This window comes from Ciconia boyciana, chromosome 4 (genome assembly GCF_034638445.1).
Source record: "Ciconia boyciana chromosome 4, ASM3463844v1, whole genome shotgun sequence".
NCBI classification, from domain to species: Eukaryota; Metazoa; Chordata; class Aves; order Ciconiiformes; family Ciconiidae; genus Ciconia; species Ciconia boyciana.
The window spans coordinates 55,914,772-55,931,132 of NC_132937.1; the positions used below are offsets into that span (position 1 = coordinate 55,914,772).

The window sequence follows — 16,361 nt, forward strand, 5'->3', positions numbered from 1 at the left end:
CTGGCCATCCAGCCAGTTCTTTACCCAGTGAAGAGTACATCCGTCCAAGCCATGAGCAGCCAGTTTCTCCAGGAGAATGCTGTGCGAAGCTGAGTCAAAGGCTTTACAAGAGATCTTAAACTGAGAGTGTTAAATTTTGGTGGCTGTTTGCTACCTGATATTTTCATTTGATGCCTTCTGCTCTTTAGTGAAAAGGAGGCTGATGGGAGACCTTATCGCTCTGTGCAACTATCTGAAAGGAGGTTGTAGAGAGGTGGGGGTCGGTCTCTTTTCCCAAGTAGCAAGTGACAGGATGAGAGGAAACAGCCTCAAGTTGAGCCAGGGGAGGTTTAGATTGGATATTAGGAAAAATTTCTTCACTGAAAGGGTTATCAAGCATTGGAACAGGCTTCCCAGGGAAGTGGTTGAGTGACCATCCCTGGAGGTATTTAAAAGACGTGTAGATGTGGCACTTAGGAATAGGCTTTAGTGGTGAACTTGGCAGTTTTAAGGTTGGACTCAATGATCTTAAAAGTCTTTTCCAACATAAATGATTCTATGATTCTATGTGTATGGGAAATAATGAATAACATTTTCCTAGTCCCCATGGCTTTGACAAAGATTTTAGAGAACTATTGCATAGTCCCCCCTTCTTCACTCCTGGCTTTCCCAAGGTGATTATCTGTTCAGTGTTTCCATATTTCTGACAATCTTTTCTGCTCTTCTGTGTACTTTTTTCAGGTCTTAAAGTCATCTTTTGGGATAGGCAGACCAGCAGTGTACCCAGTAATCAAGCTATGGAGGTCTTCACTGAGACATTTAGTGAAATACTAATATTTTATACATTATTCTGTATACATCTAAGTATAAATCCCAATAGTCAATACGCCTTTTTTACTTGTTTCCAACTTATATCCAGCTTACATTCATGCTTTCAGAAGATATGTCCACTAACATATTTTCTGAGTTAATTTCGAGACTGACGTGCAGGTAGGGTTGTTTCCCAAATGCGCATTATTTCACATTTACTAATACTGAATTTCACCTGTTTTTCTGTCTGGTTAGCCCATACTATGAGATTTTTATGCATATCTTCCCAATCAATTTTATTATTATGAATATTTTTGTGTCATCAGCAAATATTGTCAAGTCAGTATTCAATATGTGGGATTTTCTTGGTCTCCTGCCACTATTAATAATCTTTTTCACTACCATTTGATCAGTTATTAAACAATTGGAAAACCTTTTGCCTTGTGACAGCTTAATTTGTTTAGAAGTCCTTCAAGAAAGCCATCATCAAAAGCTTTTGTGGGTATACAAACGTACTGTATCAATCGAACAGCCTTATCCTCATTGTCCCTGCCAAAATTCTGGTAGGGTTCTGATTTTGTTCTACAAAATAACTGCCTTGCTTCCTCCTACTCTACTGTATTTGCCCATGTTGCTATTATTGCTGTTCTTTATTGTAGTTTCATTATATTTGTCCTTACAAAGTTCTAACTGTATTGATATGCCATACTTTGACAACTTGTACACTCCTTTGTCTTTTTTAACAATTGGCATATTTTCTACTGTTCCGTTCTGCTGTTAGCAGGGCTGATTTCAGCTATAGTTCAGTTCCCTGGGAACTCTTAGGTGAATACCACCTGGTCCTGATAATTTGCTACCACTTTACGGATGACTTCTATAATCTTTTCTACTGACACTTCAATTTGACACAGTTCCTCAGATTTGTCTGCCATGAAGAACAGCTTTGATGTAGGACCTTTCCTAACATGTTATGTAGCGAGCAGTGAGGCAATGAATTAATTTACTACTTCTGCAATAGCCTTATCTCCTTGCGTGTTTCTTTTATACCTTGATCATCCTCTGGCCTTACAGATTCACTGGCAGTCCCCCTACTCCTGCTCCTCTGCTTCTGATATGTTTGAAAAAGATCTATGTACCTGTCCATATCTATTTCAGTGCAGTTGTTCATTATGAATGAAAAGTCATTGTCAAATAATGAGTATGTTCTCCCCTTCAAGTAAGATGTAAAGAGCTCGTAATAAACAAGCCTTACATCTCTTGCTGCTTCTCCAAGCAAAAATTAGAATGACATAAATAGTCCTTAAAGTTTTTCTTTTGACTAAGCAGGAAAAAAAATCTTAAATAACAATATTTTCTTCATGCATTGTAAAGAATAAAAGAAAAAAGAAGAAAATGCACAAGCACAGTTTTAAAGTTTGCTTTTGACTTAGTTGCCTTCTTAATTAAAGAGGAGTACCCCTCCGACTGTCAGGGTCTGCCAGACCTGCAATTGTCAGGGTCTACAGTTGGTGCATGGTTATCGTGGTTGTGTGTTCAAATTTTGAATTAGATATTTAAGCAGCAATTTTTAGGTGATTGTCCATGCAGTCTTAGTATTTTTCTGTCTATTTAAGTGTTTTAAGGAAATATGCACAATTATGCACAGATTGTGGCCATTTCTTTTTAGAACTCTGGTCCTAAAAATTCAGAAGGTAAAGGTTGTAATCAGCTGCAACTATGTTTCTGCTTAAATGTCAGCTCAATCTCAAATTGACTTTACAACAAAGAATGTCATTCTAGTAGTTACCAGACGGCTGTCTACACCTCTTTAGACACACTGCCAGTGCAAGGAATGACTGCTCGAGGAAATTTAATACAAGAATGGTCACTTTGAGATATTTCTGGAAGAAACACTGATAATTCAGGAACAGTGCCCAAGTTTTCTCTTCACGTGTGACAATTCTGTAATATTTATTGGTCATCTTTTAATATCACTACCGCCAAATGTTAATATGTACATGGAAAGGACTAACTTCATATGCCAAGTTAGCACTAGCACCTGCCCCATTTGTGTGCCAGCATCCTCATTCTGCTCACCCTACTGCGTTTTCTGTGTATACGTATTCTGTAGAAATTCTTTATATGGATTTGTATGAACCTCACATGTCCAACTCCTTTGCTATTTTGCATGTAGAAATCCTGATGAGCTCTGTGCAAGTGCCATCAGTAGAGTGCTTTCACTGTTTGGACACTGTTGTAAGTAGAGCTCTGCTTCATGGTGTCTTTGAGAGAGTTTATCCTAACGCAGATTCTCTCTCATATTTGAAAAGAAGTCTGCTTTAAAGAACTTCAAGTTCTATAGAGAGATCTTGAAATACAGTACCTTGAAATGGCTTTGTTATATGTCAAAAAAGAAAGGCTTCCCTCCACCCCCTGCATTATCATACATTAGCTTCTGAAGTGAATTAAATAGTAGAGAATGTATTATCAGAGTCTGGTTGTAAAGTTAGATTTGTAGAAGTCTCTACAGACGTTGGGTTTATGGAGACTCAGTTTTACTCCCCCTCTCTGTTGGATTTTTTACTCAGATGCTTCCTCCAGCATATTTTTCTTTTGTACTATGCACTTTAAATGTATGTAAAGACAAATCATTGTGATAAAGAGATCCCTAGCTGTTCAGGAATGTTTTATTTATTTCCAAAAGAAGATAATAATTTTCTAAGCTTTTCCTTCATCTCTGTCCTTCTGGAGGTTGGTGCCTTGGAACAGGCAATGCTGGATGCTTTAGTGATGGACCGTGTGGATTTTGTGAAGCTGTTAATAGAGCATGGAGTGAACATGCACCGTTTTCTTACCATATCTCGTTTGGAAGAACTCTACAATACAGTGAGTATTCAAAATCCCAGTGTACAACTTTAGATAAGAATGCCTAGAAAGAATACTCTTTTGCTTAAGAGATTTGATAATTAGGCCACATTTTTATGAAGGATTTTTGAAAGAAAATTGAAAATTAACGGGTTTTGATAATTTTTGATTGTAACGTTAGATTTTTTGATTGGTGTCCCAGCTTTTTATTTTCAATTTATTGACATGAACGAGACTGATTACTCACCTGAAGCTCACGAGAAATATGTTCTGATTTTAATCTGGTATGTGATACATGCTTTTCTCTCTGAAAATGATATGTCATTTAACCAAAGTGTTACCAACTTCTTTCTAGAATATGTCAAGATTTAAGATGGTAGAGGTGTTGCAGATTGGTGTTGAAATGTTTTTGAAGAGATTTGTGGGGAGAGTTTGAGTGGGGAGAGTTTGAATCACAGTAGCTTATCCTGAAGATCTTTTAGCTGCTTTCTTTTACTGTATTGATTTTCTAATGTAGAGTGACATGTTTGTTTACTGTCTTTTCTTTTCACACCACAGAAACAAGGACCATCTAATCTACTTTTGCACCACCTAGTTCGAGATGTGAAACAGGTAATAGACATAGGAAAAGCTGGGGAGCAAAAATGGTAGATTAGAACTTCAGTGTCCACTGGCACACTGCTGTTAGGTAATACAGGGGAATTTTAGGGATAGAAGTGATGGGTTCATGCTACACTCCTATTTCTACTAAATGGTTTTATCTTCATCCGACTGATCCCCCTAAGCAATTAACTAGCATACTACTACTGAATGCTCCCAAGGCTCCTGTACCTTAATTTCAAAGCCAAGCAGTTTGTGTAGATAAGACTCTCTCAAGTTACTGAAGTGACATTATGAAGAGATTGTACAAAAGACTTAGTGAATTAGTGCAGTAATTATGCTCATTGCTTTAAGGTTTTCTTTTTTTCACCAAAGCTAAAAAAATCTTTCTTTGTTGAGCAGTAACAAAAAGATACTGTGACAAGTTATAATATTATTTTAATGTGCTGCATTGCCTAGGAGAACAGAAGGTGGCAGTGGATGACTGCTGCATGGAGCACTGGCTCCGTTAGTAGTTTAGTGGCAGCTTTGTTATTTAGCTACACAGTTAATTTATTTAGTGTTTCTGCTATCTATTGTACCTCACAGCGCTGCTTAGGCAGGAAGGGATGAGCTGTTCCTTCTGCATCTAGTCTCCACTGCAGGAGATGCCTAGATTCAAAACTAGATTAATTGGCTAATTCTTTCCAGGGTATGAATGCTAAGATAAAATCATATGGTAAGTCTGACTATTTGCAGAGTTCTGTGATCTCAAGTAGTGGGTTTTCTGGTATGATTTTCTTATTGTGGGTGACTTTCATGTCAGTCCCATTGATGGTTCTGTAGATAGGTGTTAGGGTATTCTGGTCTCCACAGCACGCTATTTTCTGTGTTTTCCCATACTGATGGACATATTTGAGGTCTAATTTATGTGCTAGATCTGGACGATCTCAGTGTTGAAAATACATTTAACTTTTCCAGGCTGAGAAATCTGTCTTTCTCACTGATACTGAAGTGATTTGCTCCTTGATATGACCCCTCTCCTAAAACCCATGGCCTGGTTACATCTCAGGACACTCTGGGAAAACTCAGGGTGTGATCTAAAGGGAAACTTTTGTCATTTGAAATGTAATAGTGGAATTTAGGTAGAAAATGGGTGCACAATTTCAAAACTTTCTATGCTGTTGGGTAAGCTAAACTCAATTGGGACCTGCAAACAGGTCTAAACACTGAAAAGCCTTTTTCACCTGAGCTTCTGTAAGTACACATAAGTGCTCTGTGAATGAGTTCACAGTAGCTAGGACAGTCGCCAGAGTGATGTGACCATGGATTTCAGAATATTTCCTCCGTTAGTGTGACCAGCTTTGCTGCTGCTACATTTGAATGGAGATACATTGCAGTGTGCCCTGATAGCATAAAATATGCTTTTTAGTGCAGAGAAGTATCTACAAGTATAGCTAGTCAGAAATACTTGCCTATCTCTCAATGACAGAGCTGGAAAGCTCTATCCTGTGAGATGTGCTTTTTCCCCAGAGTGCTCAGCATGTTGGTGCCTTTTGTTCCCCAGAGCTGGGTGGCCTTAGCTGGCTGTACTGAGCCTTGCCACTAAAGTCTATTGAAAAAAACCTCAGTCTAATGAAGAAAATGACTTTTCACAGTCTGAAAGGCATACACCGCTAGGAATACATAACATCTCTGATCCGATCTATGTACAGGCCCATTTTTCACTTCCAAGAGTTGTGGTTTAAGGTTTTACCAATAATCTTTAAAATCTGCACGGAAGATAATCTGTTCTTCAGAGAATTTATCACAAACCTTGTGTCTTGGAAGGACAGTGGAGGTAAACTGGGAAGCAGTGTTGCTTTAAACACAAGTGGTGAGAGACTCGGAAGGTACAGCTAATGCATGTGCAGCTGCTGTCCTAGTTGTCATGACAGTCTTGAGCCTCTACAAGACATTACTGGTCTCCAGGAATTACTCTACAACATTAAATACATGCTTCATCCACTTCTTAATTTTAAATTAATGAACTAGTTTAATGAGAAAATCATACCATGCTAGTTTTCTCTTGTTGTGAGAAGAAGACGATTTTTATCAGTCTGTCTGGCTGTTGGTGATTAACCTGAAGAACCGTTACCCTCACTGTTGAATGCAGCTGGTCTTGTGAACATTGCAATATACATCCCTATGCGATGTGGGTGCAGTGGACTGTAGGCATCACACTTTTCAGGCTGAAAATGTGGATCTGCCTGTGTTCTCCCTCCTAGGGGAGTTTCATATGTGTAATGAATGTGTATGCTTTCCTGACAGATGCAGGAGCTCTCAGCTGCATCTTCTTCCAGACTGTCCTCATAGTCGTCGGGCTCTGACATGGTTCAATGTTGCATATAATAGCATCATGAAATGCTTGTGACATTTGGTGTTTCAGAATACCCTTTCCTTGGATTACAAGATATCACTGATTGATATTGGGCTGGTGATAGAGTACCTCCTTGGTGGAGCTTATCGGAGCAGCTACACAAGGAAGCATTTCCGAATTCTTTACAATGATGTCTACAGAAAACACAAGGTAACTTCTGTGAAATGGCTACCACTAGTCACCAAGAAAGGCCAAAATGTGACACCTGAAAATAGCTCAGGTTGTCATTGTGGTTTGTCTGAAGAGCATCAGTTAAATGTGTGCCATGCTTGGCTGTTTTATGAATCTCTTTGCCAACTGTGGAGAGATTGCAAATAAAACAGACAAATCCCTCCCCAAACTATTCCCTGCTCCCCAAGACCGCTGGTGATCATTAAATTAACTATTAGTTCAGTAACTTTACTGTCATGTCTGGTAGCCAGGTTGTGTTCTTTGTCTGTCATCCATCAATAAAGATTGACAAGGCTGTACCAACCACCATTTTCCATTTTGTGAAGCAGTTGCATGTTTCTGCTCTTGCAACTTGAACCACATCACAGAAATACTGAATTCAACAGGCATTGAACTAGACTTAGAGCATGTCAGCATGGCATAGTGAAGAACAACATGGAGATCTCTGACCCAAGTTTTGAGCAAATGTCTTACCTTTTAGAAGTAGTTCAGTGCTAGTGGTGCGTATTCCTGCCCAGGCCAATGAGCTGTGTTTGCCTGGCAGAGCTTTTTCTGTGATGCACTGGTCATCACGGGGCAGTCTCACGCTGGATGTGCCAGGCTGCACCCATGGTGCAGTGGCTTTGTGCAGGCAGAGGGTTGTGCTTGGACATGTGTGCTGTTCTGCACCTTCTAGATGCTTAAGGTGTTTCACTGTATGGCATAGCATTGTGCCATGTTTGCATATCAGTAGCATCACCTCTACAAACAAACTGCCTCAGAACAACAGTGTGCAAACATACTAGCACTTTAATTTTCCCCATTGACTTCCCAAAACCAATAACTTGAAAACAGCCTGAACTTATCAATAAATTCGCTGAATATCATTCCCAACATCACAGAAGGAGCAGATTTACCGCGTAAGCATTCTCCCCAGCTTTCGGGGTAGAACTGGACTTTGATTAAAGTACTTCCGTATGTTAAAAAACAAGCAACAAAAGCCTCTTATCCCCATGTACTGCTTTCATGACTAATAGAAGAACCTCAGGGTGATGAGGGAAAATGAGAAGAACTAATGAAAACCATTACTTAGAGTGAATAGAAACACAGAGGCAGAGCTTCCTGTGTGTCACTGGCTTAATACAATGCTCAAAAAGGGATATTTGAGCAGTTGTAACACTCTTCACTGTATCTTCATGAAATATGACCTTAACAGGGATGGCTGAAACCACATGATCATATAACTAGGAACTGCAGGGAAGAGCGTTAGTGATTCAGCTGGTAACATTCTTCCCTCTCAGTCAGCACTGAACAATACTAGGGATGCTAGACATGCAATCCTTTGGAGGAAATGGCCAGCAAAAAGTTCAGAGAACTGTCTTTTAAAAGGCTTATGGCACTTTTTGTAAGGTTAGGCAGTCAGAAGAGCTTCCAGGTTGGGTGATTCCAATCTGGTGCAAGCCCTGTTGTTGTAATTGGTGGATGCTATTGGGGAAATCAGTATTTTGAATTTAGAGGTTCAGAAAAATATATATTTTTTAAATTAGATGTGAAACAGGCTATTTTTTCCTTGATAGTATAAACTCCAGTAGTAGTTCTAGTGATTGCTGACTCACTAGTCTTTGAATAACATCAATTTCTACAGGCACCATTGCAATCAGACATAAGTACAGGCAAACTTCTCTCTAATTTGCATTTGTTTCCTTGTGTTTTATGGTATGCCTTTGGATCTAGAGAGTGCTCTCCAGCTTTTCTCAGAGCCTGTCTCATTCCCTTCATCAGAGTAATCAGACAGGTAGCAGAATGGGATCTGCTGAAAGTACTTTGCATTCTCAGTTCTTCAGAACAGCACAGCCTTACAAATACAAGGTAATATAATTGCTTATTCTAGACCTTGCTTCGGACATATTAGGCTGCTAATGATTTTACTGAGAGATTTTAGACATATGTTGGTCAGGCTGCTAGTTATCATAATTGTACTTAAATTCCAGTGGAAGCAATGTTTTATTGCTCACTTCATGAAGTACAGGTCTTGCAATTTTGATGTTGAAATCAAGCTCATACTCCTCCTGTGATACTTTTTAACTTCCATCCATTTGTTGCTAAGGTCTTTCGTTCACTGAAATGTAGTCTCACCAAATTTCTGAACATCATGCATGGGTTAAAACTCTTCTTATTTGGAAGCAACGGTAGGAATTCTCTGACTTTCCTGGTGTTTTCTCATGATTGCTTATTAAAGTAGCTACAGTAAGCCTGCTAACAAGAGATACAGTTCTGATATCTGGAAAATGATGACAGAGTATTTTCTTTCAAAGAAAGAATGATAAAAGAGCAAAGATCGTCACATGCATATATCTGACAGACAAGACATAAAGTAGAATGAACTTAAATGGCTTTATTGGAATTAATCTGAGCCAAAATGAACCCATTATAGCACTAAGACAACCTCACTTATACCAGTAAGACTTTTTCTTTGCCTTTAATGGAGAAACATCCAGACACGGATGTATATCAAGTTTACATTACAAGTGTGGCAGACGGTAAAAATTGTCTTTAAGTATCACAAGTCCATGGTGTATATTTCAGTCTACTGATTGCTTTTTCTCCTGTCATGCCACAAGTACAAAAAAAGAGTGAAAGTAGGATCTTGGTATCATGGGGTTTGGAGACTGCCTAACACTATGGAAGTGGAGGCTATAAATGGCATGGGTACAGAGCAAGGAGTGTTTTTCTTCCACTACCAGCTTCTTAGCACTGATAATCTAAATACGATCCTAGCTGTGCTTTATGACTTAAATGTATGTAATGATCAAATAGTTTGCTACTTGCAATTCAGATTTGCGTGCAGTTTTATTTACATGAATCTGAACCTCAGCTGTTACTGAGATTTTCTTTTTTTTTGAAAAACAAATTTATAGGAAAAATCCACTGCTTTCCATAAGTGTAAGAAGAAATCAAAAGAGGATATAAACTTTGGAGAGAACTACGAGTCATCTGGCTTTATCTACCCCTATAACGACCTCCTGGTTTGGGCAGTATTAATGAGAAGGCAGAAGATGGCAATGTTCTTCTGGCAGCATGGAGAGGAAGCCATGGTCAAAGCCGTTGTGGCTTGCAAACTCTACAGGGCGATGGCACATGAAGCTAAACAGAGCAACATGGTGGATGACACTTCAGAAGAACTCAAGAAGTACTCAAGGTATGAGTTCTCCCTTCACTTCAGTTAATAAAGTTCTACAGTGCTTAGAATGGTTCGATATTTTCCTAATCCACTAAGAGTTTGTAAGGTTAGTGGTGCCATGGACTACGGAATGTAAAAGAAATACTTTCAGCTGCCCACTATTCATATTATATAATGGAGCTATGTATTAGCGTGCAGTCTGGTCAAGAGTTAAAGGAAAGCTATTAGCATGTTATCTAGTTGCATATTTGAGAATTAAAATATAGGTGAGTAATTTGTGGCTCACTGTCTGCTAAATGGTCAAGGGGAAGATTGAAATTTCCCTTACAGCTTCCCTTCCAGTTCAACTTGTTAAAAAGCCATATGGTACATATGTGTGGTGATAAGCAAACTAAAATTAGTGCTTAAATGCTGCTCTGTTTAAGACCTAAAGAAAAATGTATGCTGAAATAACTGAGTGAATAAAAAATGAAGTAGACCAAGAATGTTCTTCAAGTTTGTAGTTTCATATTAGTGTTTTCTGGTAGTTTTTCTTGTTAATGACATATTGTATGCTTTGTAGACATCATGCCTCAGATTCAGAGTACAATAAGATGTGCTGTCTTGTTTTGCATGCAGCTCCAAAGCTTAATTTAAAGGAAGGTGTATCTTCCTTGAGGAGTCTTCCCTACAGAGGTGTTTAAGAAGCAGTGTAAAAGAAGAGGCTTTTGCAACTGCCTGCAATGCTTGCCCACAGGGGTGATGAGTCTGTTGTTGAAGGAGATACATAGAACTTCATAGGGTCCATTTTGATCGTTGAGTGAGATTAAGAATAAAACAAGAAAATAGAAAACAGGATGACCCTAAACCTTGTGATTAGGACTAAATAGTTAGATTTACTTCCCAAATTATTTTTCACTAGATATGTTGATAAAGCAACAGGAAAAATGGGAGGAGGCATACTTACTGAGATTGTGAGCTGAACTTTAGTTAATGGAGTTTTCAAACCAACCTCTTTGCAGCAGTGATTCTGAGTTTTGACTGACCCCAGTTATATTGACTGTTAATTCCTTTCTGCTCTAGGGAATTTGGGCAGCTTGCCTTAGATGTGCTGGAGAAAGCATTCAAACAAAATGAGCAGATGGCCATGAAGTTGCTGACCTATGAACTGAAAAATTGGAGCAACTCAACTTGCTTAAAACTAGCCGTGTCTGTGGGGCTGCGGCCTTTCGTATCCCATACTTGCACACAGATGCTGCTGACCGATATGTGGATGGGACGCCTGAAGATGCGGAAGAACTCCTGGTTTAAGGTAACATCACTCTAGGTTTTTCTGAGCATTTAGATGCTGTTTAGATGCTTTATACCTGTCTTTGTGGTTATGAGTTTGTGGTTATGTCTAATGCAGCTTCAGACAGATGTGCTTAAGCATGGATTGGAATGTGCACATCTGGGAGAGAAAAGAAAGGCGGGGAGGGAAGACAGTACTTGCTTCTATTTTAATTCTTTGCAAAAGCAGCTGTGGGATGACATTAGGAGAATGCATTTTGTGAGGATTTTTTTGCTGTTCCCCTTCTCTCAACACCCTTCAGTCTCTCCTCACCTCCTCTCACTGCCCCGCATTGCTGGTTCTCCAGCACAGCTGCTGATGGGAGGAATGCCCTCCGGACATAGGGAGCAGTACCTAAAGTAACCCAGATACTATGACACTCTTCAAAGCCACAAAACAGTCAAGAGCAACACACTTTTTTGGAGGCTGTAGGAGTGTGATACAGAGATTTCCTGCACCAGTGGCTCCCTCCCAGGCCAGTGGAATTGCACTGGGTTTGTGCTGGCACCATGCATGGCTGACTATGGCCTCAGGTCTATGCTATCACTGCTGAATTAATTTCCTGAATCTTGTGTGTCTCTTTTAGGTCATTATGAGTATTCTCCTGCCTCCCACCATCTTGATGCTGGAGTTTAAAAGCAAGGCAGAAATGTCTCATGTGCCTCAGTCTCAAGACTTCCACCAGTTCACATGGTATCATGGGGATCAGAGCCCAACCAGCTCTAAAGACGCCTTGTCTCTGGTTAGTCTGTGATGATCAGTCATTTGTGTGTTAGAGTCTGTCTGTTTACCACAGTATAATCCTGAGGAGTGAGGAGAAGGTGATGAGCTGGAAGTGTTGGGGCCCAAGTCTCAAGAAGTAGGGGTTTGATCCCTTGTTTGGATACAGTCTGAAGTGACCTTGCACAAGTCACTTCATCTGTCCTCGGTGTTGCTTCTGTACTGGTCATAATGAGAAAATCCTTCCCAACCTCACAGAATTATAATGAGATTATAATTATCTATCAGTTACACAGGTATTTTAGGGCACAAAGTCTAAGCTGCAGATAAATACCTACATAATCTTGTATACCAAATAATCTAAGAATGGTTTCATATCATACACAAAATCACATCCATAAAACTCAATTCAGGTTGCCCAGTCAAGCTGTCCAAAGCAGGGAAATAGCAGAACTGGGGCAGTCCAGGTCCCATCTTCTTAAACTCACTCCTTCCTCCCACTCTGCCTGGCCAGCAGCCTCTGCCCCTCATCTCAGCCACAGCCTCTCCCCCTCTCCATGTCTGTCCTTTGCTCTTAGTCTCTGCTTGAGATTTTGTTTCCTGAATTACATCCTAGCCCTTCCAGAGGTCTAGCTCCTGCCCTCCTTGTTGCAAAACAGGGTATCTCTACTTCTGCATCGCTTGAGCCTAGCAGAGACGCCATTTAAAGCACAAGAGAAACACTGTGCTTTTGATTTAGTCACCTGAACTGAGTCCTGAAACACTCTGCAGGGACCTGTGGTTGTGCAAAAGTCCTTCTTAGGCCTGTCTGTGGAGAGTCTCCAGCATAAGTGAAGTCTTTGCCTTTTAAGATCTGAATTACCCCAGACTTCTGCTAAGCAGAATTGCCTGTCCTTTCTTTTTCTCATTCTCCACAAAGCATTCCTGGAACTGAACATTTCCAAAAGTTTTCAGTCTGAGGTAGACAGCAGACACAGGGAATTTCGATCCAAAAGGGTAAATGTTGGTGAGGTGCTAACTAATGACAACAAGATTGAAAATTGAGAGCTGTAAGACAATTTTTTTTTGCTCTGCTCTGCTTATCTTACAGCAGATAAGCATTGTAGATTTCTTGGGACCTTCTCAGTTAACTTGCAATTTGTGTAAAATAATAGAGAGCGGATTGTCATTGAGGGCTTTCCCAGCAGCATGGTAAGCCTTTCAATGCCATGCTTGTGTTTTCTTTCTCTGATGCAGAAAAATGCTCGAAGCCGTTATCTCCTGCAGTGCCTGTCTAGAATAGTCAGTTCAAAAATGCTTTTTATGGGTATCATAGGTAACAGCTATGATACAGAGAACAGGCCAATTGTAACTATTTGCAAAAGGACCACCCCGGCAATCTGGTAGACGGCAACACAGCAATGTGCGTAAGCACTTTTCTGACCTGCCTCAGGCAGCTCTGCTTCCTTCCTGCCCTAGCAGTAAGCTTAACTTCAGATTTTATCTAATATAGAGTGTTGTTTAAAACAAAAGGCTGAGCTACCACTTTTTCTTAAATACCCTGACATGAAATGTTATAGAAAAATGTACAGAAAATTTCAACAGTGTACATGTGCCATATAGACCATCTGTCACACACAGTCATAAATTCCAGTGACCTGCTGCAGCTGGAAATTGCACTCTTTCATGGGACTCTCTCCTTCACTATGGAGGATCTGATGTTAACACATTGGGATGATTCTGTGTATCAAATTCTCTGGTTTAGCACTTTTCTGAGTCAAATGTGGTGAAAAAGAAATCAGTTTTCCCATGATAACCCAAGGAAATGTTGTGTAGTAGGGATAAATATGTCACATAAAAAGTGCTGTACTGCAGATGTCTAGTAGCAGTTTTAGCATTGATATTAGCCAAGGCAATTGGTCAGCATTGAAACAAAACTGAACAAGGTAGTTTGGTTCCCTCAGCCTTGCCCAGCTATTAGCTATTTATAGTTCCCCCAGGCCTCTCTCCTTCATCTCTGAAAACTCCTTTCAGCACCTTCTGGTTTTGTAAGTTGCCCACTGCTGTGTGTCTGCAGCTCTTGGGCTCCAGCGGCAATCAGATATTTGTATTTCAGAGGGGTACTTGGACAAGTGTCAAACTCTGGATACAGAATCAAGTGTGTTTGCTTTTTTGGTTTTTTTTGTTTGTTTGTTTGTTTATTGGTTTTTATTTTACTGAAGGTAATAAAGAAGTTACCTATATTTTTTGTAGAAAGATCTTTGTAAGAGAATACTTATTTCATCCACATCTTCTAATCAGGCGTACAATACATCAAAAATAGCAAATAGATTCTGTATTTAGAATTTCACTGTCTTGACATATTCTGTGCAACTGTATACATGAGAGGAAATGTGATGCTTATTCCCTTATTTCAGAATGTGCCACAGTTGTCAGTGGAGTTCTAGCTAACACAATTATGTCATATTGGGACTTGTAATTGATCTGTATTTCGCAGACAGGGAAAGTGAGACACAGAGTGATTAAGTGACTTTGCTTAAAGACTTAAAGAAATGTGTGGCAGAAATAGGAGTGGATTCAGGTCTGCTGACACCTAGTCCACTGCCTGTAGTCATAAGAGCAAACTCTAAATGCGTATTTATAGTGGAAAAGTATGCATGTTAATTATTGCAAATGAGATGGTTGTAACCAGACAAAATCAAATTACAGTAATGGTTTGTATATTCACAACAAAGCTTAAATGTTTGTGCCTGTCTTCCCTCTAACATGACACAACCTTTGCAATCATAGACCATGGTTACTTACTTTTAAAATGCTGTTTCCTTTTAAAGAAGGATTATGATGTGGAGAAAGTTGCTCAGAAGTCTGATGAAAGCCAAGTAGACGGTGGACAAGGAAACCTGCCTAGCACTAGAAAAATCTATGAGTTCTACAACGCACCAATTGTCAAGTTCTGGTTTCACACGGTTGGTCATCACTCTAGAACTTGGATTGCAAAAACCTGCCTTTGATCCTTCAAATACCACTTGATGCTGCTTTTACTTTGCCTAGCATGGATTTGCAGCCACTTAGTGGTGGAAGTGGGTGGGAAGACATTTGAATATTTCTCTCACAATTAAGTGAAAAGTTTTTCTGCTAAAATCATGCAGCTGCATTAAAAAAAAAAAAGAACAAAAACCCAATTATAAGGAACTAAAGAAAAACCGAGCACAGCTTTTTACAGTCCTTAATTGCATATGTAGAGATAGATTTGAAGCTGGCCTTAAATACCTTAAATACCTCCCAGATATTCATGTACCTCTCTTTAGGAACTGTTTCTGAAGGAGTGAATATTAATCTGTAGGAGATCATTTGCTATAGAGAAATATGCATTTATTAAATCAATTTTAGTAACTAACCTTGTGTCAGTAGAGCTTAGGATATTTAAGATCAGGCTGCCTGTTGGGTCAGACCGCCATGTACAGGATGTCACTTAGCTGCTTTATAGGTTGTTGATCTATTATCTCAGATACATTTATAGCATGTTCTGGTACCTTTAAAATATGTGCTTTCCACTTGATACTGGTCTTCCTGTGTTTTGGAAGGCACTGATTAACCAGCAGTGATTTCACGTAGCTTTGAGAATTGTTACTTGCTCCTACAGAGGGTTAGGATAAAAGCATAGCACTGCCTTTACATTCAAGTAATGGTGTGCAGATAAAATAGTCTGTCTCATATATGGGTTTGGGACCTAGGTGAATATGCGCTGCAATAGTTTGTCTTCTGCTCCCATTTTTTAGCACTAAAGCACCAATTTCCAAATGATGTTTAAGTATATTCCCATAAAAAATACTTTGGAGAACTGGAGGAAAGATTTTGGGCTCAAAAATCTGATAGTGCCCCAGTAGTTTGAATACATATAGTCAGGCTAATCACCTGTTAATATGTGCAGAAATTTGTTGGGAGATTTTTGCGCATATGGATTATATACAGTGTGTTTTGTAGATGGCGTACATGGCGTTTCTCATGCTTTTCACTTACACTGTGTTGGTGAAGATGGAACCAAGACCGAGTGTGCAAGAGTGGCTTGTTATCATTTATATTTTCAGCACTGCTATTGAAAAAGTCAGGGAGGTAAGCTTTTCCATTCACCCTTCTCCTCTATAGAGGATATATTATAAACCAGTGAATAGCATGAAGTGAAGAATGCCAAATCCTGCATTCTTTTTGTAGAGAATTTAAGAGAGGAAAGAATTACACAGGGCATTTATTTCTGAGAAGTCTTTTATTTGAAGACCAGTACTTGGGCTTTGAAAGTGCATCTTAAAGTTTGTCCTTATATTTCTATTTTTCTGGGTAAAGCCAGTGGTAATGTGCAGGTTGCTTGAGAGTGATTGTGCTGAATTGAGATT

At 39.4% G+C, this 16,361-nt stretch overlaps 1 protein-coding gene across 1 annotated transcript in view; it reads left to right on the forward strand.

Annotated features, from left to right (window-relative positions):
* The window catches only part of TRPM6 (transient receptor potential cation channel subfamily M member 6), a 55,621-nt gene that overhangs the window by 3,137 nt on the left and 36,123 nt on the right, over positions 1–16,361 (forward strand). Inside the window, 10 exon segments of the mRNA XM_072860933.1 lie at positions 3,520–3,654; positions 4,192–4,245; positions 6,641–6,781; positions 8,516–8,650; positions 9,700–9,980; positions 11,025–11,253; positions 11,858–12,013; positions 13,228–13,338; positions 14,802–14,936; positions 15,955–16,083. Coding sequence (XP_072717034.1) covers positions 3,520–3,654; positions 4,192–4,245; positions 6,641–6,781; positions 8,516–8,650; positions 9,700–9,980; positions 11,025–11,253; positions 11,858–12,013; positions 13,228–13,338; positions 14,802–14,936; positions 15,955–16,083 — 1,506 coding nt within the window.